The sequence below is a fragment of the Bombina bombina genome, chromosome 3 (assembly GCF_027579735.1).
Source record: "Bombina bombina isolate aBomBom1 chromosome 3, aBomBom1.pri, whole genome shotgun sequence".
NCBI classification, from domain to species: domain Eukaryota; kingdom Metazoa; phylum Chordata; class Amphibia; order Anura; family Bombinatoridae; genus Bombina; species Bombina bombina.
The window spans coordinates 877,828,202-877,854,927 of NC_069501.1; the positions used below are offsets into that span (position 1 = coordinate 877,828,202).

The 26,726-nt window shown below is 34.8% G+C and overlaps 1 protein-coding gene across 2 annotated transcripts in view; it reads right to left on the reverse strand.

Moving 5' to 3' along the window:
• Nucleotides 1-7,017: 7,017 nt before the first annotated feature.
• The window catches only part of SLITRK6 (SLIT and NTRK like family member 6), an 87,942-nt gene continuing 68,233 nt past the window's right edge, over nt 7,018-26,726 (reverse strand). For both annotated transcript variants that reach the window (XM_053707846.1, XM_053707847.1), the window contains exon 2: nt 7,018-10,775. In XM_053707846.1, the coding sequence (XP_053563821.1) occupies nt 8,252-10,753 (2,502 nt within the window). In that variant the 5' untranslated portion in view covers nt 10,754-10,775 and the 3' untranslated portion in view covers nt 7,018-8,251. The remainder of the gene's footprint in view (nt 10,776-26,726) is intronic.

Genomic DNA, 26,726 nt, shown 5'->3' on the forward strand with positions numbered 1-26,726 from the left:
AAACGGTATATAATATGTGTGGGTTCAGTAAATGAGTAAGAGGAAAATTACAGCTAAACACAAACACAGCAAAAATGTAAAAATAGCCTTGGTCCCAAATGGTCAGAAAATGGAAAAGTGCTCTGGTCATTAAGGGGTTAACCTCTAATCTGCCACCCCCGACATCGCCAACACCTGCATTATATCATTAACCCCTAATCTGCCGCTCCGGACACCGCCGCCACAAATATTATACTAATAAACCCCTAATCTACCGCCCCCAACGTCGCCGCAACCTAACTACATTTATTAACCCCTAATCTGCTGCTCACGTCACCACCATTATATTAAATATATTAACCCCTAAACCTAAGTCTAACCCTAACCCTAACACCCCCCTAACTTAAATATAATTTAAAATAATCTAAATAAAATTACTACAATTAACTAAATTATTCCTATTTAAAACTAAATACTTACCTATAAAATAAACCCTAAGCTAGCTACAATATAACTAATAATTACATTGTTGCTATTTCTGGGTTTATTTTTATTTTACAGGCAACTTTGTATTTATTTCAACTAGGTACAATAGTTATTAAATAGTTATTAACTATTTAATAACTACCTACCTAAAATAAAAACAAATTGACCTGTAAAATAAAACCTAACCTAAGTTACAATTACACCTAACACTACACTATAATTAAATACATTCCCTAAACTAACTACAATTAAATACAATTGAATACAATTATCTAAATTATGAAAAAAAAACCCCCACTAAATTACAGAAAAAAATAAAATAATTACAATTTTTTTAAAACTAATTACACCTAATCTAGGTGTAATTATTTTTTTCTTTTCTGTAATTTAGTGTTTTTTTTTCGTAATTTAGATAATTGTATTTAATTGTATTTCATTGTAGTTAGTTTAGGGAAATAATTTAATTATAGTCTAGTGTTAGGTGTAATTGCAATTTAGGTTAGGTTTTATTTTTCAGGTCAATTTGTATTTATTTTAGCTAGGTAGTTATTAAATAGTTAATAACTATTTAATAACTATTGTACCTAGTTAAAATAAATACAAAAAGTTGCCTGTAAAATAAAAAGTAAACCCTGAGATAATTATTAGTTATATAGTAGCTAGCTTAGGGTTCATTTTATAGGTAAGTATTTAGTTTTAAATAGGAATAATTTAGTTAATTATAGTAATTTTATTTAGATTATTTTAAATTATTTTTAAGTTAGGGGGTGTTAGGGTTAGGGTTAGACTTAGGTTTAGGGGTTAATACATTTAATATAGTTGCGGCGACGTTGGGGGCGGCAGATTAGGGGTTAATAAATGTAGGTAGGTGTCGGCGATGTTAGGGACGGCAGATTAGGGGTTAATAAAATTTAACTAATGTTTGCGAGGCGGGAGTGCGGCGGTTTAGGGGTTAATATATTTATTAATGTGGCGGCGATGTCTGGTCAGCAGATTAGGGGTTAAAAAATGTATTTAAGTGTTTGTGATGTGGGGGGGCTCGGTAGGGGTTAATAGGTAGTTTATGGGTGTTAGTGTACTTTTTAGCACTTTAGTTAAGAGTTTTATGTTACGGTGTTAGCCCATAGAACTCTTAACTACTGACTTTTAAATGCGGTAGGAGTCTTGACAGGAGAGGGTGTACCGCTTACTTTTTCCAAGACTCGTAATACCGACGTTAGGAAAATCCCATTGAAAAGATAGGATACACAATTGACATAAGGAGATTTGCGGTATGCTCGAGTCACGGAAAAAACGTGAGCGGTACACCTGTACCTGCAAGACTCGTAATACCAGCGAACGTTAAAAAGCAGCATTGGGACATCTCAACGCTGCTTTTTAAGGCTAACGCAAGACTCTTAATTTAGGCGTAAGTGTTTAACCCCTGCTAGACCCAAGCTGAAACTGTTGCTGATCCAATCAGAAGTAATAGACCCAGCTGTGTGTATGTATTTGTTTATTGATGCTTTCTGATCTTTGGATCATAATCCTTGTTATTCATGAAAGATTAGTTCTACTTATCAGTGGTATTAAATGTGTTTTGATTTTCTGCCTGTATGTTTTTGATATTTCAGACAATTTTAATTTTGAAGACATTTTTATGTTTCCAGTTTTTAGTTCTGTCAACCTCCCAAATATATTTTCCCTGGGGATATTATACTATGTTTTTATTAAAATCCTGACCTTTATATTGTGTTCCAAAAATATACATTACCCTTCAAATAATTTTAAGAATGCATTGATCTTTAAATGATTTTTTTGCAGAAGAATCCTTACTTTTTTAATAACATAGGTTATGCTGATCTTCAGATCATCTTCTCACTGAAAAATAGGCTATTCTTCCAATGATTTTAATTCTGTAGAATACTTTAAGTTTACAATAATTTTATTCCTGAATGATCTTTATATGATTTTATTTCTTTAAGATATAGGGGACTTTGGATGTTTTAATTGCTTAAGAAATAATTTGAAATATCATTGCTATTGATATCTTCACCATCAGATAGTTTATGAGAATAATTCTGTAGGATGAATAGTTTTATAATTCAGAAAACAGTTAAATAAATTTCTAAATTTAGCATTTTATATATGTATATATATATATATATATATATATATATATATATATATATATATATATATATATATATATATATAAAACACGGAAGGGAACTGCACTCTCATACCGGACCGGGTACACATCCCATGACCCTGCAACATGCTCAGCCCTGGGTGCCACTGGCACTCACAGGAAGCTGTGCTGTCCCCAGAGCCACAAGCAGTTAACCCCAGACAGGTCTGGGTGCAAGAACCATAGGGAAAATTACAAAACAAATTAATACAACACACAGAGAAAACCCAGCACTCACTTACAAGCTCTCAGCTAAGATTTAAAAGCAAAAATGGAAAGGTTAGTTACCGCATCTGGCCAAATGGGACAAGCTCAGGTACCACGTCAAGGTCCTTTCCAATACCCGAGACCCTAAAACAGCCACACAATGCAAGCTTTCAAATCCAAACAAACTGGGAACAAGGGAAGGGTGCACAGGAATATGTAATCACCCTAGACATATACAAAACACGGAAGGGAACTGCACTCTCATACCGGACCGGGTACACATCCCATGACCCTGCAACATGCTCAGCCCTGGGTGCCACTGGCACTCACAGGAAGCTGTGCTGTCCCCAGAGCCACAAGCAGTTAACCCCAGACAGGTCTGGGTGCAAGAACCATAGGGAAAATTACAAAACAAATTAATACAACACACAGAGAAAACCCAGCACTCACTTACAAGCTCTCAGCTAAGATTTAAAAGCAAAAATGGAAAGGTTAGTTACCGCATCTGGCCAAATGGGACAAGCTCAGGTACCACGTCAAGGTCCTTTCCAATACCCGAGACCCTAAAACAGCCACACAATGCAAGCTTTCAAATCCAAACAAACTGGGAACAAGGGAAGGGTGCACAGGAATATGTAATCACCCTAGACATATACAAAACACGGAAGGGAACTGCACTCTCATACCGGACCGGGTACACATCCCATGATCCTGCAACATGCTCAGCCCTGGGTGCCACTGGCACTCACAGGAAGCTGTGCTGTCCCCAGAGCCACAAGCAGTTAACCCCAGACAGGTCTGGGTGCAAGAACCATAGGGAAAATTACAAAACAAATTAATACAACACACAGAGAAAACCCAGCACTCACTTACAAGCTCTCAGCTAAGATTTAAAAGCAAAAATGGAAAGGTTAGTTACCGCATCTGGCCAAATGGGACAAGCTCAGGTACCACGTCAAGGTCCTTTCCAATACCCGAGACCCTAAAACAGCCACACAATGCAAGCTTTCAAATCCAAACAAACTGGGAACAAGGGAAGGGTGCACAGGAATATGTAATCACCCTAGACATATACAAAACATGGAAGGGAACTGCACTCTCATACCGGACCGGGTACACATCCCATGATCCTGCAACATGCTCAGCCCTGGGTGCCACTGGCACTCACAGGAAGCTGTGCTGTCCCCAGAGCCACAAGCAGTTAACCCCAGACAGGTCTGGGTGCAAGAACCATAGGGAAAATTACAAAACAAATTAATACAACACACAGAGAAAACCCAGCACTCACTTGCAAGCTCTCAGCTAAGATTTAAAAGCAAAAATGGAAAGGTTAGTTACCACATCTGGCCAAATGGGACAAGCTCAGGTACCACGTCCGGTATGAGAGTGCAGTTCCCTTCCGTGTTTTGTATATGTCTAGGGTGATTACATATTCCTGTGCACCCTTCCCTTGTATTCATTTTTTTGTAATTTTCCCTATGGTTCTTGCACCCAGACCTGTCTGGGGTTAACTGCTTGTGGCTCTGGGGACAGCACAGCTTCCTGTGAGTGCCAGTGGCACCCAGGGCTGAGCATGTTGCAGGGTCATGGGATGTGTACCCGGTCCGGTATGAGAGTGCAGTTCCCTTACGTGTTTTGTATATGTCTAGGGTGATTACATATTCCTGTGCACCCTTCCCTTGTTCCCAGTTTGTTTGGATTTGAAAGCTTGCATTGTGTGGCTGTTTTAGGCGCAGCATATAAATGTGGCACATATATTTCACCCGTTGGCTGCTATTTTCAATCCCATAAACTAAGACAGACCCGGCGTCGCAAGTCGGTTTCACATATTAAGCGTAAGGATTTATAAGGGGAAAATTGAGATATTTGACTCCATTTTCCCCTAGCCACATATAGACAGGCGCAGCAAGCCTTGCACTGAATATATAAGTACCATAACTCCCTGGAAGTCTTAACAAACACTTAATGCATGCGCAATATCTACCTCTCAACCGCCATCCCCCCTCCGCAATAACTAAATAAAAAGTACCACCAAACCCCCACATCGCAAAGTGCATAATAAAGTTATTAACCCCTAATCCGCCATTCACCCACATCGCAATCTAACTAATACAGTTATTAACCACTAAACCACCATTCACCCACAACGCAAATTAGCTAATTAAAGTATTAACCCCTAAACTCCCAAACCCCCACAATGCAATCTACCTAATTACACTATTAACCTCCTAATCCGCTACCCCCCACAACGCAAACTACTATTAACCCCTAAACCACCATCGCCCCACAACACAAACTACCTTATAAATGTATTAACCCCTAATCCACCATCCTCCCACATCGTAAAGTATCTAATTACACTATTAACCCATAAACCACCAACCACCACAACGCAATCTACCTATTGACACTTTTAACCCCTAAACTGCCACCCCCCACAATGCAAATAACTAATCCCCCTAACCTAATACCCCTAAATTAACCCCAAATCGCAAACAGCTCACCGTCAGTATATGGACTTTAGATTGAACAAAAGCCTCTTACACCATATATGTATACCTCAGTCCCACAAATGGATACTAAGGTAACACTCACAGTGATAGCCAATGGGTCTCACTATACTAATATTATATATTTATATCCAAGCGCCCAATGCTACTGATGCGTTGGTCGTTACAGTCTTGACGAACATACGATCAGCTGTGTACTATCAACAGCTAGTCTATAGAGTATATAGATCAGACTAAAGTTAGGATTCCAGCTATAAAAGTAAACTTAGTAGAGATTATTTTTTATGAATACAATGTTGTCACCGCATATATATACATGCTTATGATTGGGTAGTTACAAAGTTACATTCTTATACTTATACTTCATATATATTTAGGCAAAACATTGCTATTAATTGTATGAATATTTGTATAAATCAACTTGTTGTTTATTATTTTCTTGATGTTTTTAAGAAATAAATACATGTGAGAAATACTAACACTATGTTTTGCATTCACCTGTGAATCATGTGACCAATTAAGGTAAATGAGGGTGTGTCTGCCTAAACAAATTTTTCCATTGGTCTCACTTGTATATATCTAGTAGCAAGTATTGTATAGTTTTATCAGACTGAGGAAACAGTACTGGATACTGAGAAACGCGTTGCTGTGTTTTAATGTGTTATAATAAACACTTTTATTTATACAACTTGCTACATTGCCTCTTTTGGATATCCCTGCCTGGTATTTACCTGTAATTGCTGAAGTTGAAAATATACCTGACTCGCAAACAGCACTGCTATCCTGTGACTACCTATTGGCATTGGGGGAGACTTAGCCTGAGAGGAGAGTTTTACCGGACAACTCTGAGGTTCCGGCCTGCCCAGCTTGCATCACATCTTGGTGCTTTGCTAAACGTGAGTGCATCAGAGTTTTAATTTATTAGCTGATATATTTCACAGAATTATGCTATGTGGCGCCTTCTCTGTTTTTCTATAGCATTTATTATTTTATTGCTATTAGATAAACCCCCCTTCTATGTTCAGTCACTATATAGTTCACTATGTACTTAGTTGTATCTTAATATTGGTTATTAATATTAAAGTCTTCCGGTTGAAGGCTACACTATTTACCTATACTACTCAAACCCTTGGTGACGTATATAGGGGGATAGATGGACTTATGCTTTAAGTGTTATTAGTATGAATATTCTATATTGACTTGTATATTGTTTAGTCCAATGTCATTTAATACTCTCAAAAGTAGGTATGTCTTCATGTTTTTTCCTATATTTTATTATGCCATAGTGTTTACTCATATATTCACATGAATATTGTTCAGCTGAAGCTAAATATCACCCTCAAACAATAAGTACGTATTTGTGCCATTTCCTGTGTCTTGGGATGATATAGTGTTTCACCCCTATATTCATACAATGTACTATTTGAAAAACCTGTACTCTTTCAAATGTGTTCATGTGGTATAATAATGTCATATGTGCACTATTTTCTACTATGTAATATTTGAAAAAAACAAAAAAAATTATTTGTTTTTTTAAAAAAAAAAAAAGAGGGAATTTTAAATAATAAACGTATACTGCAAAATAAAAATAATAAAAAATAAATAAAAACAATGTATTTTCATAGAATGGCATTCATAAAAATAATGATAAACATAATAGAAACATATCAGAAATATCATTTTTATTTACAAATTATTGAACAGAGTTAAATATTTAATACAAGGCACACCAGAGAGTGTTTGTGGATTAGTGTAATGTACATATACACATATATATATATATATATATATATATATATATATATATATATATATATATATATATATACGGGCACACAAACAGAAAAGTAATAAATAGTTGATACACATTTTGCTTAATGGGATATAAAAGCCATTTTTCTTTTATGATTCAGATAGAGCAGACAATTTTAAATAGCTTTCCAAATTATTTCCAATTTATTTCTATCAAATTTGTTTTCTTCTATTTGTATCCTTTGTTAAAAAGCACTTTCTAGTTAGGTTCAGAAGCTGCTGAGTGGTAGCTGAACATATGTGTCTCTAATGATTGTCTTTCAGCTAGCTCCCAGTAGTGCATTACTACTCCTTCAATAAAGGATACCAAGATATTAAAACTAATTTGATAATACAAGTAAATTGGAAAATTGTCTAACATTGTATGATTTATCTGAATCATGACAGGAAATTTAGGGTTTTATGTCCTTTTAAACCTGCACTAAAATAAATTTTCATAGAAATATCTCATGTCTGATTTTTAAACAAAGTGTCATTACTTACAATATACAGAATTAAACAGCAGGAAAAGTTAAACAGATAAATAATTTTATAGTTTTCATCTAGTGCTTAATTTAGTGATACTACAACAAAGTGTTCAATATTTAGAGACATGGTATCTGCATAATCTTTAGAGAATGCATTAAGCTATGCTTTATTTTCTATTATATAAATCCACAAAATGGTAAATCTGCATAGATAATTTACAAACAACACAGTATTTGCTTTAACACTTGGAATATTCTGAAAATTGAATATTTGTGCAACAAGATAAACAAACATACATAAACTATATATACACACATACACATCTATGGTCTATATACTAACAATGGTTTGTTTTTTTTACAAAATATAAATAGATTTAGAGATTTTATACACAAGTGAACACAAGCACAATGTTAATGAAAATAATTATTTTAAAGATGTTATTGTCTTGCAAAATGACAGATTATAATGAATCTCATATTGTTATAACTGCCCCTGAGGCATAATTGGACAATGTCTCTACTAAAATTAAGTTTTGAAAACTTATTTATGAGGCACTTCATTTTAATTGTCAGCTCAAGTATAAAATGCAAAGCAATGTCTCATACATTAGATTATTTCAAGTATGTTGTTCTAGAACTTCCAAATAATCAGGCTCTGAACTAAGATTTGCTTTGAGCTCAAAATATTCATTTTTGGTCTGTTCAACCAACTTCCTCGGTCTTGAATACATAAGTGTCTCCATGAGTTTTATCTGTTCCCGAGTTTCAGGATAATGTACCTCAATTTCTGGTTGTACATGACCCATATTTTTCCTTAAATACTCTGTGATTCCCAGTTGTTGGATTTCTCTTTCTTTTTCAATAAGGTTTCTATATAAGTAGCTGGCATCTTGGAAAGACAGAAAATCTGAAGGCTGATTATTTGATCTGAATTTCATATTTGAACTTGTTAACGGTATAGTATTTTCTTTCTCTAAAAGTTCTTTACACAATTGCTTGGAATGATTAATAATCTTTTCAGATTCCTCCTCTTGTTCAGTATTTATATGGCTGAATGGAGGGTTCTGATACACCTGTACCACAGGACTTGTAATCCGCTGTTCATATAAGGATGAACTCGGTCGTTCTGTGTGATGTGTTGTTTTCTGCCCATACATACTATACTGGATGTGAACTGGGCTTGTTTCTCTCAGTTGTTCACTTGCATGTTTCTTTTTAGATCGTCTTCTTCTATGTACGACCAGCACAATTATTCCAGCAGAGCAGAAAATAACCATAATTAAAACAATAAAGAGTCCAAGAATTAAAACTGAAAGCGGTATAGAATCTGAAAGTGACTTAAGAATAGACTCCACATTACTTGCCGGAGGAGTATTATTGTCAAAAAATGAGCGTGTGGGAAAAACTTGGCTGTTTTTTAATTCTGGGCACAACATTTCTAAACTGAGTGACCTCAGGTCTTTGTCAGTTAGCTCTTCTGGGGATCTGCATACCATTTCACTGATAATAACATCTTTATATTGTTGTATCCAGTTTTTAAGTTCACCTATTTTACAAGTGCAGTCCCAGGGATTATCTTGAAGTTCAATTTGGCTAATTAAATTCAATTCTTCTAAAACTCCACTCACTGGCAAATTAACAAATTGATTTGATTTAAGATTTAATTTTGATAAAGGAACTTCAGAAAACACATGTTCTGGCAATGTTTGAATATGGTTGTTATGTAAATACAGAACCTTCAGTTTCTGCATTGATGAAAATGTTCCTGGTAATATTTCCTTGATTCCATTATATTCTAAGTACAAATATTCAACACTGACCAATCCAAAAAAATATTTTGGACTTAATGTTGTTAGGTGGTTTCCATTAAGGTAAAACTTTTGAAGCCTAGTCAGATTCATAAAGGAGTATTCCTCAATTGTTTCAATGCGATTGCTTCCTAAGTGAAGCATTTCTAATGTGCCATATTCTAGAAAATCCCATTTATATACTATGTGAATTAAGTTTCCTGCTAAAATAAGCTTTTTGGGGTTTTGGGGTGGTGGTCCAAGATCAGATATACTTTCAATACTCCGTTCCTGACAATGGATTAAAGAACCCGAAAGAGCAGGTGTTGAACAATAACATGGTACTGGGCAATATAACCCTGGAAGCAAAGTAGTGGATTTTGGGAAAGCAATTACAGTTTCCTTTGTTGGGCCTTTTTGCAGAAATGTTATCTTTGTAGGTAACCGTCCATCATTTATTGAACTAGTACCTAATAATGCTAATGGCCCAGAGTAATCCTCAGGGTCATTGCTGGGAGTTGTTGAACAGATCATTTCATTTTTTAATCTTCTTAGCAAAGTACCTTGTAAGCTTGAAGGACTATAGCAAACAATATCACTTATAGAGGAATGCCGGGGCATACTATCTATCCAGGTTTTGAGTTGTAGTATGTTACAATTACAATCCCATCTATTATCTTCTAACTGAAACTCTATTATTCTTCCAATGTGTTCTAAAAAGCCAATATAGGAAAGAGATTGCAGTTGGTTCCCTCTTAAATCTAAGTGTGTTAGAGGTACAAAACGAAATATATTTGCAGGCAAAGAATCAATGGCATTATCATTAAGAATGAGCACTTTCAGTTTAGTAAGTTTGCTAAATGTGTTTGGTTCAATTGTTGTGATAAAATTGTTGTCTGCTTGAAGGAACTCCAGATTTTCCAGTCCCATAAAGGTATATTCTCTGAGTATCTCTAAAGAGTTATAATTAATGTGAAGCTTTTTAAGAATAGCAAGATTATTAAATGCCCCTGGTTCAATATCTGCTATATTGTTAAACCCAAGGTGAAGAGATATTAGATTACTGAAGTTTGAAAACTCATTTATTCGTAATTTCTGTAACCCATTATTCAGCAGGTTAAGATCTAGGTACTGAAAGAATGGTAAATTGATGTCAAATAGTCTCCTGATATTCTTTTCTTCACAATTTGCAAACAGCGTGCCGTCTTTTTCATCACATGAACATACTGTTGTACAGGAACCCATCAGCAATAATTCAGAATCTGTTCTTCCATGTGATGAAATAAGAAGAAGATACAACAGAATAATAAAGGCATGCTGAAATGGAGTCATGATGTCAAACCAGATCACTTTTCTGAAATAAACAAAAAAATATATTACCTTCAAAAATACAGTATCAAAACTATTATTACTTTTTTCACTGAAATAATACAATACATTTTAAATTTGAACAAAATGGACATAGTTTTAAGTTGTAATCTGAAATAACAAAATGTACTAGGTGTTTACATTTGAATAAGTAGCAGTCAGATTTCAACTTTTAAGGCAAACACTTCATGCATTTATGAAATTCATGTGACATCCTTGATTCCTTAATAAACCCCTTCGCTACCAGGAATTTCAGAGAAAAACTTGCCAAAAAGTTTCTATCTTTTTTGTTATCACTCTGATTAAACAGAAAAAAGCTTTAGATTTTTTTGATTTACCTATGAAAACAAAATATATTCTTAAAGTAGACAACCTAAGGTATTGATCTAGGTCCATTTTGATATGTTGATGCCACTATTTGACCGTCAGATACGATCATTTTAAAATTTTGTTAACTTTTTTTTACAAACTTTGGTTGTTTCACTAAAATTATTTATACACAATTACTGCAGTCATATGACAAATGTTTATAAAAGCTTCTGAAGGATCCCCTTAGTTCAGAAACAGCAGACATGCATGGATTTGCTATTGTTTTTTTAAAATTAGAATGCTGTTAATTGCAGCTGTGCATCTTACGTTTAATTCCTGGCAGTGAAGGGGTTACGTTATCTTGTAAGTTTAATTTTTTATTCAAAGTAGAGATTACCCTTTGACCTGACACCTCCCACTCCCTGATCCCTACCTGATGCCTCCCAAACAGCTCTCTTCCTTCCCTCACCCCCACTTGTCACCACCATCTTAGGTACTGGCAGAAGGCCTGCCAGTATGCAGATAAGGGGTAGTTTTTATTGTTTTTACTATTTTTATTATTATTGTCTTCACGGTGTACAGTAGTGATCACTTCTCAACCCTCATAACACTCTGACCCCCCTAAACATCTCTTTAACCCTCCCTCTTCTTACTACTGGTGGCCATTTTAGGTACTGCCAGCTGTGTGCAAGTACCTAGTTTATTTTTTTTAATATTATTATTATTTTTATTTATTTTGTATTTTTTTTCTGTGGTGTAGTGGTGCCCCCAACCTCCCCCTACCGCATGATCATTAATTATGGTCCCCCATTCCAATTCCCCTTTTTTCCATAGTGTAGCTTTGCATCCCTACCTCTCCCTTAAAAACATTTTTGTAGCATAGGGCCCTTCCCACTTGCTCCCCTTCCACCCTCCACCTCTATGACAACCACCCGCCTCCCCCGGCACAAGAAGTTGATTGTTACATATGGTGACACAAACAGTGTCAATATCTGTAACGATCAGGTATCTGCCTTCATATGGAACTCCAGACAGATGCCTGGAGCTTAGGAACTGCAGCTCTCAGCTGTAACATTACAGCTTAAACTGCTGGAGCTTCCTGCAGCTCAGACGTATATATACATAGGGCCAGATTACAAGTGGAGTGCTAAATATCGCTTTTGCAAAAGCTATATTAGCACTCCACTGAGTAATACGAGAGCACGCTAATGTGCACTGGTATTACAAGTTGACAGCAATTGCTGGGAAGCATTGCGCTCACGAGACACCACTTCCATTGGCTCCAACATAGCTATAACCAAACACTTGTAATGGCTGGTTATTTATCTTGTGCCCGCAAACAGGCAAATTTGCCCATTTGCGGGTGTGCGATAAATTAGCGCTCCACCTGTAATCTAGCCCATTATGTGATACGATGGGCAATGTACCACATGACGTATATATATGTCTTTTTGGGTTAAATGGACATAAAGCCCTTTCTTTCTTGATTCAGATAGAGCAATTTAAAGAGTTTTTCAATTTACTTTTATTATCAAATTTGTTTCATTCTTTATTATTTTTTGTTGAAGGAGTGGCAATGCACAACTAGAAACTAGCTGAACAAATCAGGTGAGCCAATATAGAGTGCATATATGTGCTGCCACTAATCAGCAGCTAGCTCCCAGTAGTGATTTGCACTATCAAGCCTTCCTAGGTAATCTTTCAAACAAAGGATATAAAAATATGAAGCATAATAAATAATAGAAATAAAATGGAAAGTTATTTAAAATTGCATGCTCTTTCTGAATCATCAAAAATGTATTTTGACTGTCCCTTTAAACACAAATAGAAATAGCAGAGAACCTTATTTATGTTTAAAAAATTCCAAAGTTGAACAGTGTGCAATGTTTGCAAACACAAATCTTCTATTATCTGGTTGGATTATTTAATTTAATACAGGTATTGTTCAACCAAAGTTGTAAAAAATAATCTATAAACTGGAAGTAATACATGTAGAACCGTTTAAGAAGGACACCATAGTTTCTGGTATTTTCAAATATTAAATAAATACTTTAATATATATTCATAATAATCCAATTCATTGTGTGATTGAATCCAGATGTAAAAATAAATGTCCTTAAACAACTAATAAAATATGATCAATTTGCTATACCTATCACAAAATCCTTTCTTTTAAAAAAGTATATAAAATATTTTAACATGACAATTATTATTATTTTTTTTTAAAAATGTGCTTCAGTTGAAGACCAATCATTTCAGTGAGGATTTCAAATGCAGTGACAAATTTGTGTTCCTGTGCTACTTTGGATCAGGATACTGTATATATAGCTAGTGACCAAATGTGTAGCAGGCATATTTACTTCCTCATTTTGAGGAGAATTTAGGTGCTCTCTGCAATGCAACATTGACTAAAAGAAGATAATTTAGTTAAAGATGAAGGGCCAGATTACAAGTGAAGTAGTATCTAATGTTTCTGCTCACGCGCTAACTCAACTAGAAGTAAGCTTTTTGCATGAGATCGGTAGAGCTTGTATTACAATTTGAAAGTAAAACTTTGCTCGTGCGATAACCGGATGCATGCAAAAAGCCGAATTTAGGATATTGCACACACTTCCCCAATAGGATTAAATGGAGAAAGAAAAGTTAAGATTAAAAAATAACACCCTGCTCACGCGCAAACCCGATCACATATTCTCAAGTGTGCAAACCTGACATGAAATATGAATATTTCCCATTCCAATGTTCTTCACATAACAGATTTGTTTTATTTATTCATAAATACATAATTATATATATGTCTGATGTTTTTTAGTAATATATATATATATATATTGGAATATCTCTTTTAAAATACGTAGAACATATTCAGCTATGTGCAGAACATTGGACTGTGAAATATTTACAGTAAATACACAGTATAACACTTTCTTAAATATGAATATTGCATAAATATGCTTTTACATGTTTTTTTCTATCTGACTGCAAAGGGCTCCAATGCACTAATATTCATGTATGTATATATATATAATATATATATATGTATGTGTGTTTAATTGTGTATATATGTCTGTAAATACATATACAGTATGCACATATAAATATGTAAATACATATGTACACACACACATTTAGATATGTATATATATATGTGTGTTTAATTGTGTATATATGTCTGTAAATACATATACAGTATGCACATATAAATATGTAAATACATATGTACACACACACATTTAGATATGTATATGTATGTATCTCAATGTTAAAGCACTTTGCCTGCCTTTTTTTTGTCTAACTGAGACCTCATATTTTTGTGCCCTTATAACTTTTTTGTTCAATATTTTTTTAAATAATTTTATAAGATAGTGTTATTATGAGTATAACTGTACTTAGTAATGTATTTGTTATGTGTTTTGTGACACTTTTTAAAATACGAGCAATACACCCGACATACGCATACAGCCACGATAAACCCCTTATTGCTTGTGCGTAACTGTTAGCGTGTTACTCGTAATCTGGCCCAAAATGTCCTAATGGAACAGAAAATTCTATTTTTACACTAAATTGTCTCTTTAAATTTTTTTAAACAATGGACAATGGTCAACTCAGGTTCAATATAGCGTCCATATATCATCCACTATGTTTAATCAAGTATTACTTTATACTAGGATGCAGTCTCTAACTCTTTTTAAAGGGACATTAAACACTAGATTTTTCTTTGCATAAATGTTTTGTAGGTGATTCATTTATATAGCGCATCTGGGAGTGTTTTTGTAAAAATGTATAGTTTTGCTTATTTTTAAATAACATTGTGCTGATTATCAGACTCCTAACTAAGCCTCAACGTTTTAGATGTATACTGATGTTTACAGATTCCTGCTTGCTCCTATTTGTCTAATGGGTCTTTTCATCTGCACAGGATGGTCTCCTCATCCTGCTTGCTCAGCCCAGCCTAACCTCTACAACAGTGCTAAATTGGGAGCTTCTAAGTAAGTTTTTAAAAGGTTTTATATTGGATTTTTATATCAGTATCTGTACATATTTGTCTTTATTGTAGTGTCTATTGCATGCAGTTATATAAAAATTGGTATACTGTCTCTTTAAATGAATCACATTACATGTTTTAATAATAGTAATGTATTATTTTAAATGGAATATATCTAATGAAGGATAAAAAATACTTTTTCCACATGTGTATTTATTTATTTCAATTTAAAAAAAATAAATAGATATCCTTTCACCCTCAATAAAAGGTTAAATGCATATGCAAAGACCTTGTTCAGAGCAACGTTTTCAAATCCACTTAGGCCTTCAATAAAACTATAGTAAAATTGCAAAAAAACACTTATTATAACGTGCTCACCATGTCTATTTTATATCCTACTTACAAAACAAAGATAATGCAAGTTTCCTTTAATGGCATGATGATCTAAAGCTCTCCACTCAGAGATGAGATGATTTAAAAGGTCTCGTCAGTACGGCGAGGTTCCTTAAATAATTTTAAAAATGCATATTTTGGATTAATAGATGTTTATCTAGTGATACAGGACACTGGATGTGAAGGAGAGACTCCTAAATTACAACATAAAGTTTTTTTTAAAAATCCTAAATTGACTAATTTCTCTGTTATCAGGCCCTTACTGAGAATATGTGAACCAACCCTTTTTAATATTAACTGTTTTGACAAGAATTTTAATTAATAAGCAAAACAATTAAATTTACTTTATCATAATAAATTCATTCATTCATTCATTCATTTATTGTTGCAAAAAAATGGTTTTATTATTATTATTATTATTATTATTATTATTATTATTATTATTATTATTATTATTATTAAATTATTATAATTATAATGGATATTGCAGGGTGTGATATTATCACTTATGTACAATTTGTGAGTTAAATCATCCCTGTCGTCATTTAACTGGTTAAGTAAGTGCAGGGGCAGTGCTTCAAAATCAATGTTAAATGTAGGAGGCAGTTGCTGCTTCCTTACCCCTTATGAAGGTGGACAGGTTACCTAGCTGGGAACAATGTCAGCCCACAGGTTGTTAAATAGCGCTGTTAATGTCACAATATTTGCATTTCATATATAATTTATTATTATTACATTTTAAATGTAACATCAATATTGTGGTTTAATACTCAATTATTGTATTATATTTGGATTTCAGCTGTGTGCTGGCTACAAGGTCATTTTAGAAGTCTGTTTCAAAAGACTTCTGAAAGTTTAAAGTTGTTTGAAGCTGAGGACAACTCTGAATAAAAATAATGCAAGTCTACTGACAGATTGGTTAAACTCAACTCCTTTTAGTCAGCAAATGTCAGTCTCATTAATTTGACAACTTAAATTAATCTGGATAGTTGGGCTTTTGGCTGGCCTTACATAGCCAAGTTTAACCAACCTCATTTGAAATGTGAACACACACATGTCAGGTGGCTGGTTGCAGCTTTGTTGATAAACATCAAAGTGAAAGGTGTCTCCCATCTGGACTAGTTGTTGAAGTCTTTAGAATTTCATATCTTTCTATATATCATTTTGTTTCCCTTGCTTTACTCATAAGTGATCAAGAAAGCACACCCATGCCATTAGATGTTATGAACAATCATAAAAGTAAACACAAATATGCTATAAATTACACAATTAAGGCATTCAAACTACACTGATCTAAATCTTGTTGAACGGTTATCCATGGCCTGAAAACGGATAAGTGAGAAAATTCATTCTGGTAAGCTTGCCAGCATTTTCAAAAAAGATCTACTTGTATATACAAATGTAAGCTCATGATAGAATAAAGTATTGCATATTATTCAATATTTTCCACCAAATAAAACATAGAACTGTGTTTTCTGTTTGTTTATTTCTTTTGTTTTTGTTTTTGTTTTTTTTCCACAGAGTATTACACAAAAATAAAAGAGTTGAGACCCAGTTGGTATTTTTTAAAGCTCAGATCAATGTAGATAATAAAGAATAAATACAGAAATTAAATCTCTGTTATGGTTGTCCTTCAAATAAGGGTGTGGGAAGGTAATTGAAAATAAATGATTCTTTAAAATCTGTATTAGAAGCTTTATTTTCTGAGTTAAGCTGCATAATCTTTTCTGCTAATTCATGCCATTTACTGTAGCTGGTATTAATTTCAGGAAAGGTGAAACCCAAATCACACGAACAATGCAGGGATTCTTAATAGAGAATTATTTATTTAAGGCATGGCAATATACAGCTAATTCATGCCAAAATTAAAGAATGTATTACTTATATTTCTATTACAGTTTTTTACATAATGAATAACATGGTGCATATTTAATTGAGCTATTAGTCCTTGAAGGCTTTTTTTTAATACTTTAAATATGTGTCTTTAAAAATGTTTTAATAAAAAATCTAGTATTTTACATGCATGGCTGGCATTTTTATCAGGTCAATGTAGATAATAAAAAAATAGAAAAAAAGCTCTTGCTATGGCACAACTTCTTCTTATATGTATGTTGGAATCTTATTTAACGGGACATAATACCAAAATGTTGAAGCACATGAAAGTGATGCAGCATAGCTGTAAAAGGCTGATTAGAAAATATCAGCTGAACATCTCCATGTAAAAAAGGGAGATGTTTTACCTCAAAATTCCCATCCAATTGTAAATACACTGTAAGCAGCTATTTAGGATGCTAGTCCCAGGACAAGCTAGGGAGCTTGAATCTGGCATGTGCAGACACAGTCATGTTATTTTCCTCTTCAGTTTAAGGAAGTTTACTATAAAATCTCATGAGATTTAAGTGAAATTTCATGATATCACAGTAAAGAAATGCATGACCTCATCAATGCTGATGCTAGTTGGCTATTGTTTTTTTTTCCAAATTGCAGCTGGACAGCAGATGAAGTATAACTGTTCACAGAACACTTACTTTGATGAGCTGAAGAAATGTTGAGGTAAAATATGACTTTTTACATAAAGATGTTAAGGTGATATTTTCATGTTAGCTTTTTACAGGTATGCTGCATCACTTTCAAGTGATTTATCATAGAGTATTACGTCCCTTTAAATAGATCAATTTTGCTAAGCGTTTGAAGGCCACCTCTTATCACATGCTTTTTTATTTGCTTTTCACAACAGGGGAGAGCTAGTTCATGTAAACCATATAGATAACCTTGTGATCACGCCCTTGGATTGTGGCAGAAACTGCACTAATTGGCTAAAATGAAAGTCAATAGATACTAAATAAAATGTCATGTGATCAGGGGGCTATCAGAAGATGCTTAGATATAAGGTAATCACAGAGGTAAAAAGTGTATTAATATAACAGTGTTGGTTATGCAAAACTGGGGAATGGGTAATGAAGGGATTATCTATCTTTCAAAATAACAAATTCTGGTGTTGACTGTCCCTTTAACAAGACTATATTTGTTTCATATTTATATATATTGTGTGTATATATATATATATATATATATATATATATATATATTCCTCGTTTGCAAGAAGGCACTCACTGGTCTTTAGTAAAAAACAACTTTTAATTCATAGATTTAAAAAGCAATTACATCCATAACGTTTCAATGTCGTTATGACATCTTTGTCAAATGTTCTGCTAACATCACCAATATAGGACAAACATGTTTCCAAAGTAGAAAATCGCAGCGATTTTCTACTTTGGAAAACATGTAATTGCTTTTTAAATCTATGAATTAAAAGTTGTTTTTTACTAAAGACCAGTGAGTGCCTTCTTGCAAACGAGGAATGGATACAATTTATATGAAGTGCACCCTGTGCTTATCTCTCTTTGGAGGATATATATATATATATATATATATATATATATATATATATATATATTTACGTATGTGTATTGATTGATAGAAATTCCAGAACCCCCTAGGCATCATTCAATGCTATTCAAATAGGTATAACATTTATTGTGACACTTCGAGTTGATGAGCCTCTTCTTCAGACAAGAGCAGGGCTTGTCAATTATCGCAGTCAATCCTGACTAGGATAATTTAACTGCAACCTGTTTTAAGACTGCAGCTACTTAACAAGTGTTTCACTTGCACAATTTTGCGATGCTTGGGCCCTGAAACTGCATCCACAGTATTTTTATATATGGAGTTCAATAGAAAGTGCTATATTGTGCAGATAATTTCAGCATAAACCTTAAACTGTGTCCAATAGTCAAATGTTATCGCACAAAAGTTGTAGCACTTCCTTTTGCTGATAGAGTGAAGTTGGGCTCTCACAGCGGCTCAGCTCACTGGAACATCTGCCAGCTTGTCTGGACCATGCCACTCTGATGTTTATTTATTCCCCAGAAGTAAAACTTATCAGCTTCACAAAGTAATATCTATATTAAAAAATCTAGACTGGATTTACATAGGTGGCACCCTCTTATTTAGCATTGCAACATGTTTTTCATCTACTCAGGGCAGGTTCTTCACCCTTCAAGATGTTGTCTATAGACTTTTGTTGCTTAACAGCACTTAAGAACATTTCCTAATTGCTAAAGATAGTTTATACTATCTTTATTCTACACAAACTAGAGGGTATTTCTTATGAGTGGTTGTGCAATTAAACAATAAAAACAACTTTAATAGCATAGGTATACTATTGCAATACACTTTACAATGCTGTGCAAAAACTGAAAAAATAATAACTTTTCATGTCCAACTGAAAATAGTCTTGTTCAATTATTAAAGCCTAATCTGAGCCTGCAGAGTGCTTCATTTATATTACTTTACATATAGATGCTGTTTTACATACTCCCCAAGAAGCATAGAAATATAGTTTGCATCAAATCCATGTTCTAAATTTCATTTTTTTTAATAATGCACCATCCTTGATTTAAAAATTTTAGGATGTTCAATTTTATGTGACGTCATCACCTTCTTATTTAAGCAGCCTAAAAAAAGTCTTAACAAAATCTCATAATAATGTGTTTAAAAAAAACTGCTTTATTAATAACCAAGCTACATTCATTATGAGAAAATAACATAAATTAGTTCAGTTTATATAACCTATAAATGTAATTAGCAAATTAGAAGAACTTCTAATTCAATTGGAATTTAGCAAATTATCATGAAATGCTTTGTTATAAATATTGTTGTTTTAGATAAATATTTCAAAAGTGTGATGTATTTCTAGATGAATCCTTGTGTCAGGAAATTATGCTGATACAATTATGGCAATTGAACTTTTTACACCTATGTTCTTCACCATCTCCATAACCAGTAATGTTGAGTGAAATCATATAAAATATACTAGTCAGGGCGTGTCCAAGTCATGGCCATGATCGGAAGCTAAGTCTTGTAGCTCCAACGCTAATTGCAAAAATTCTTCGATTATCCCTAAACTAACTGTCCACTCTGCAATCTACTTTCCAATATTAACTGTGCAGAAGATTTGGAGTCGACTGATACCATTATTTCTATAAGCCTACTTTTGCAAGACTTGAACTGATCTGTTCTGGCCCAACTTAAAGGACTGAGACATTTCATTATCATCTCTAACCCCCCCCCCCCCGGTTCTTTCCAGCTAGCCGGGTTAAGCTGCTCTTACAAATATCCATGATGGAGGAGCCTCCTTTTAATATCCTCACTTTGCTGAAGGAGTTGGAGCGCTGAAGACAACCCTAAATCGTGGTCCTGCACAGACAGTTTACCTTTAGATGCAGATAACCTGCCGGCGATGAGTCAGACGAACACAGAAGTTAAGGTGAGACACCTCAGTTCCGGTAATCAACAGCTCCTGCAGTATTCAAGATCTTTTAAACTGCACATCAGGGTTAAGCCTTGTCCTGCTCCCATATCTATGAGCCTGCATTTGGGAGATGCGGTTGTCTCCTACAGAAGAGCTATGGAGCCTGTGGTTCTTTGGCCTCGGAGTACTGTAAGGAACAGAGACCGGGTAATTAAAAGGCTGTTCTCCCCTGAACTGTGCTACTTACTCATGGTGCAGTTTCGAAACTTTGATCTTACTTCATACAGCACCTTGGATGGTTATGGTGACATGCCGACTGTCTCTAGGTCAGGAGTAGGCTAGAGTACTTGTGTCAAGTTTCTGCATAGGTTTATTAACTTGTTTGAATTGTTTTTCTCTTTTAAGCAAATTGTATTGTAAGGTCCATTAACATTCGCTAACATGGTGAGATATGCAGTACTTCAGTTTGTTTCATGGGCTGAAACTATTAATAGCCAACAGTCTTTGGAAACTAAGCTCAGGCATTAATATGAGTTTTGGCGGCAGTTAAGCGTTCTGTATCTCAGCCTATAAGTACTGGACTCTGTGCACAGAGGGAATTTTGCTTGCTTTGATATACTGATATTTTTGCATCTTCTCTCCTGCATTATTTTGTGTATACTTGTTTTATTTCCTTTCAATATGATGTTTCTCATTGCCTTTTACCAGAATACCCACACTAAGTTTGGCATAGCATTACAAACCTTTATTAATAGTGTAAAATATGTTTTTCTAGAAATTAACTATGCCCAAACAGGTCCCAGAATGCCAGTCTCACCAGTCAGATCTAGCTTTATTGTTACACATTTATTTTGTTTGCCTAGCTCCTGTTTTTTTTTTTTTTTTTTTTTTTTTATAAGTCTGTTGTAATGTGCTTATTATATACACCATAGTTATATTTTACTTCCCTAGAGCATCCCTGCTTTTGGTGATAAGGAACAAAGATAACGTCAACATACAGTGGGCAACAATGGTATACTCTTGCACTCTAATGAAGATTGACCACATATCGCTAGTAACAATTTCTCAGCTAAACTCCCTTTGGAGAAATATGTAGCACGGTTAGCCGGTTATTCAGATAAATTGTTAGGTAATACCTTTTTACATGGTGAACTCGCCCATGCCAGAATATGCTAGGAGGCTTATCCTAATTTAGAAAAATATGTCTTTTGCAAGACTATGTTGCTCTTAGTTATTTCTGTAATACCGTCACTTGCTATGATATTAACCCCTCACTGAGTTATACCACTGACCCCCTAAGACTCTCTTCTCGTCAATTCGAGATTCAGCCTAAGTCCTAATACAACTGGGTATCATCTGAGGATACTATTTACGAAGACTTTGTCTGACACTTATAAGTCTTTATCTAATGATATAACAATATATGTAGTTAAGAATATACCAATTACTAGCGAATCACCATATGTACCATTACTTTTGCTCTTGCATTAACTTTAATCAAACTTACACTACACCATAGTGTCAAAATAATAGCTCTGATCTGGAGGACGGCATGCTTTAGGATAGTATATCCCTACACATAAAGATAAGAAAATCTAATAATAGTACGTTACACTAGCTGTATACAGTCCTCATAAATGAGCCTATGCTATTACACCAGCACTTACTACTCTCTAATTTAATTCTCTTTTTCCACATAAGGAGTTAAGCTGCCATATATTTTCATGCAGGTGTGCATAGTCACTTTTCTGAATACTAGAGAGCTGCCACACACAACATTACAATGATTAGGCGGTCAGTAGATGTGATCTTGATATAGATCTCTTTGAGACATGACAGGACTTAGTTGCATCTCAGCTTCCTAGGCTACAACTATACTGTTCGGCACAGACATACCTTAGATTGCATAACTACACCATCTCTAACTACCACAGGGCAGCTGAGTTCACAAACTTACTTAATGACTATGTTTTGTGCCTGGTTTTCTTAGTAACATGAAGCTTCTGGCAGGTATGATTTTCAACTTGCCTAGGCAAGAGTATTATATGAGCTATCATTTACCCTTGTTCTTGAAAGTATGTCCATAGAGAGACCTCCTTGTCATACTGCTTTAGACTAGATGGATATATCCAGCCCGCAGATATATTTTTATGTTATACTCGTTATTCTTGTCTGGAAATAAGATCTATGTATCATTACTAATATATATGTGGTTATATATATATGTATTTATATATATATATATATATATATATATATATATATATATATATATATATATATATATAAATGTGTGTATGTGAATCTATATTTACTGAATGCCTATCAACACCTAGTTGGAGAGTTATGTATACTTTATACTATATATTTTACTCAGTCATATTTGCAATTAACTTCCCATCAATATCTCCCTGGTCCAAGAGTTGCCACTTCAAATGCTTTCTTTCCTTTAGTCTGTTCATAAGTAAGTCCCAGAAGCGGCCTTAACTGTCTCAGGAGGAATTGATTGCAGAAAATATTGTTAGAGTCTCAAGTAGCCATCTTACGATGGCCCACTATCTTTTCGCCTATATTTAAACAGTCAGATACTGCTAACTGGACACGCCCCCTACCCCCCTATCCCCCTCCTTATACCAATCTAGAGTGGCTCTTGCCCGCTGCCTCCCCCACCCATAACCGCTACTAAGGCCCATAAGTGGCCATACAAAAGCCAATTTCCCTCACCTCTCCTCATTTGACTTTTTAGGTCCAAAAGCGAACATCAGAGCAAAGCAGGGAATCTTTATTACTATTATACAAAAACTGAGGTTTCATGTTCAGACACTTGTATTATATAACAACTACCATAGCATGGGGTCGATCCGATAAAAATTGTCGCCCGCAAAAGCCGGCGACGCCAATATTTGCGCGGGTTTGGTATCCTATATACGGCGTAACCTAGAAGTAACGCGCGTATATTTCTGCCGTCGCCCGTAGTTTTTTGGGCTATAGGCAGGTATACCAAACCCACGCAGTTTGGTATCCAATATGCAGCGTAAGGACTTACGTGGCGAAAATGGAGAAAACTTACTCCATTTTCACCTCCCCACAAAAAGCAGCCGTAAGAAGCCTTACGCTGACTATTGGAGCCCCGTAACTCCCTAAACTGGCTGCTAAAATAAACCTAACACCTAACGCATGCGCAATGTCTATCTCCCTGTCAACCGCGATCTGCTAAAATAAACCTAACACCTAACGCATGCGCAATGTCTATCTACCTGTCAACCGCGATCCCCCCCCCCGAAATCCCTAATAAAGTTATTAACCCCTAAACCGCCGCTCACGGACCCCGCCGCCATCTACATAAACTAACCCCCTACTGTGAGCCCCTAAAACCGCCGCCATATACCTTATCTATCCCCTAATCTGACCCCTTACACCGCCGCCACCTATATAAAAATTATTAACCCCTAACCTAATCCCCCTATACCGCCGCCAGCTATATTAATATTATTAACCCCTAATGTAAGCCACTTACACCGCCGCCATCTCTATTAAAATGATTAACCCCTTATTTAATCTACCTACCCCGCCGCCAGCTATATTATCTATATTAACCCTAAGTATATTATAGTTAATATAGGTATTACATTATATATATTATCTATATTAACCCTAATTATATTAGGGTTAATATAGTTAATATAGTTACTATAGTATTTATATTAACTATATTAACTCTATCTAACCCTAACACCCCTAACTAAATTTATATTAAATTAATCTAATTCATTTATAAACTAAAATGTTCCTATTTAAATCTAAATACTTACCTATAACATAAACCCTAAGATAGCTACAATATAATTAATAATTACATTGTAGCTATGTTAGGGTTAATATTTATTTTACAGGTAAATTGTTAATTATTTTAACTAGGTATAATAGCTATTAAATAGTTATTAACTATTTAATATCTACCTAGTTAAAATAATTACCCAATTACCTGTAAAATAAATCCTAACCTAAGTTACAAATACACCTACACTATCAATAAATTAAATAAACTACAAACATCTATCTAAAAATACAATTAAATTAACTAAACTAAATTACAAAAAAAAAAACAAACACTAAATTACAAAAAATAAAAAAAGATTACAAGATTTTTAAGCTAATTACACCTATTCTAAGCCCCCTAATAAAATAATAAACCCCCAAAATAAAAAAAATTCCCTGCCCTATTCTAAATTAAACAAATTTCAAAGCTCTTTACCTTACCAGCCCTTAAAAGGGCCTTTTGTGGGGCATGCCCCAAAGAATTCAGCTCTTTTGCATACAAATACAATACCCCCCCCCATTACAACCCACCACCCACATACCCCTATTCTAAAACCACCCAAACCCCCCTTAAAAAAGCCTAACACTACCCCCCCTGAAGATCTCCCTACCTTGTCTTCACCACACCGGGCCGAACTCCTGATCCGATCCGGGCGATGTCTTCCTCCAAGCGGCAAAGAAGAATTCTTCCTCCGGCGATGTCTTCCTCCAAGCGGCAAAGAAGAATTCTTCCTCTGGCGACGTCTTCCTCCAAGAGGCAGCAAAGTCTTCATTCTTCCGGTGGCATCTTCAATCTTCTTTCTTCGCTCCGCCGCCGCGGAGCATCCATCCCGGCCGACTACTGAACTTGGAATGAGGTACCTTTAAATGACGTCATCCAAGATGGCGTCCGCCGAATTCCGATTGGCTGATAGGATTCTATCAGCCAATCGGAATTAAGTTAAAAAAATCTGATTGGCTGATTGAATCAGCCAATCAGATTCAAGTTCAATCCGATTGGCTGATCCAATCAGCCAATCAGATTGAGCTCGCATTCTATTGGCTGTTCCGATCAGCCAATAGAATGCGAGCTCAATCTGATTGGCTGATTGGATCAGCCAATCGGATTGAACTTGAATCTGATTGGCTGTTTCAATCAGCCAATCAGATTTTTTTTAACTTAATTCCGATTGGCTGATAGAATCCTATCAGCCAATCGGAATTCGGCGGACGCCATCTTGGATGACGTCATTTAAAGGTACCTCATTCCAAGTTCAGTAGTCGGCCGGGATGGATGCTCCACGGCGGCGGAGCGAAGAAAGAAGATTGAAGATGCCACCGGAAGAATGAAGACTTTGCTGCCGCTTGGAGGAAGACGTCGCCGGAGGAAGAATTCTTCTTTGCCGCTTGGAGGAAGACATCGCCGGAGGAAGAATTCTTCTTTGCCGCTTGGAGGAAGACATCGCCCGGATCGGATCAGGAGTTCGGCCCGGTGTGGTGAAGACAAGGTAGGGAGATCTTCAGGGGGGGTAGTGTTAGGCTTTTTTAAGGGGGGTTTGGGTGGTTTTAGAATAGGGGTATGTGGGTGGTGGGTTGTAATGGGGGGGGGGTATTGTATTTGTATGCAAAAGAGCTGAATTCTTTGGGGCATGCCCCACAAAAGGCCCTTTTAAGGGATGGTAAGGTAAAGAGCTTTGAAATTTGTTTAATTTAGAATAGGGCAGGGAATTTTTTTTATTTTGGGGGTTTATTATTTTATTAGGGGGCTTAGAATAGGTGTAATTAGCTTAAAAATCTTGTAATCTTTTTTTATTTTTTGTAATTTAGTGTTTGGTTTTTTTTGTAATTTAGTTTAGTTAATTTAATTGTATTTTTAGATAGATGTTTGTAGTTTATTTAATTTATTGATAGTGTAGGTGTATTTGTAACTTAGGTTAGGATTTATTTTACAGGTAATTGGGTAATTATTTTAACTAGGTAGATATTAAATAGTTAATAACTATTTAATAGCTATTATACCTAGTTAAAATAATTAACAATTTACCTGTAAAATAAATATTAACCCTAACATAGCTACAATGTAATTATTAATTATATTGTAGCTATCTTAGGGTTTATGTTATAGGTAAGTATTTAGA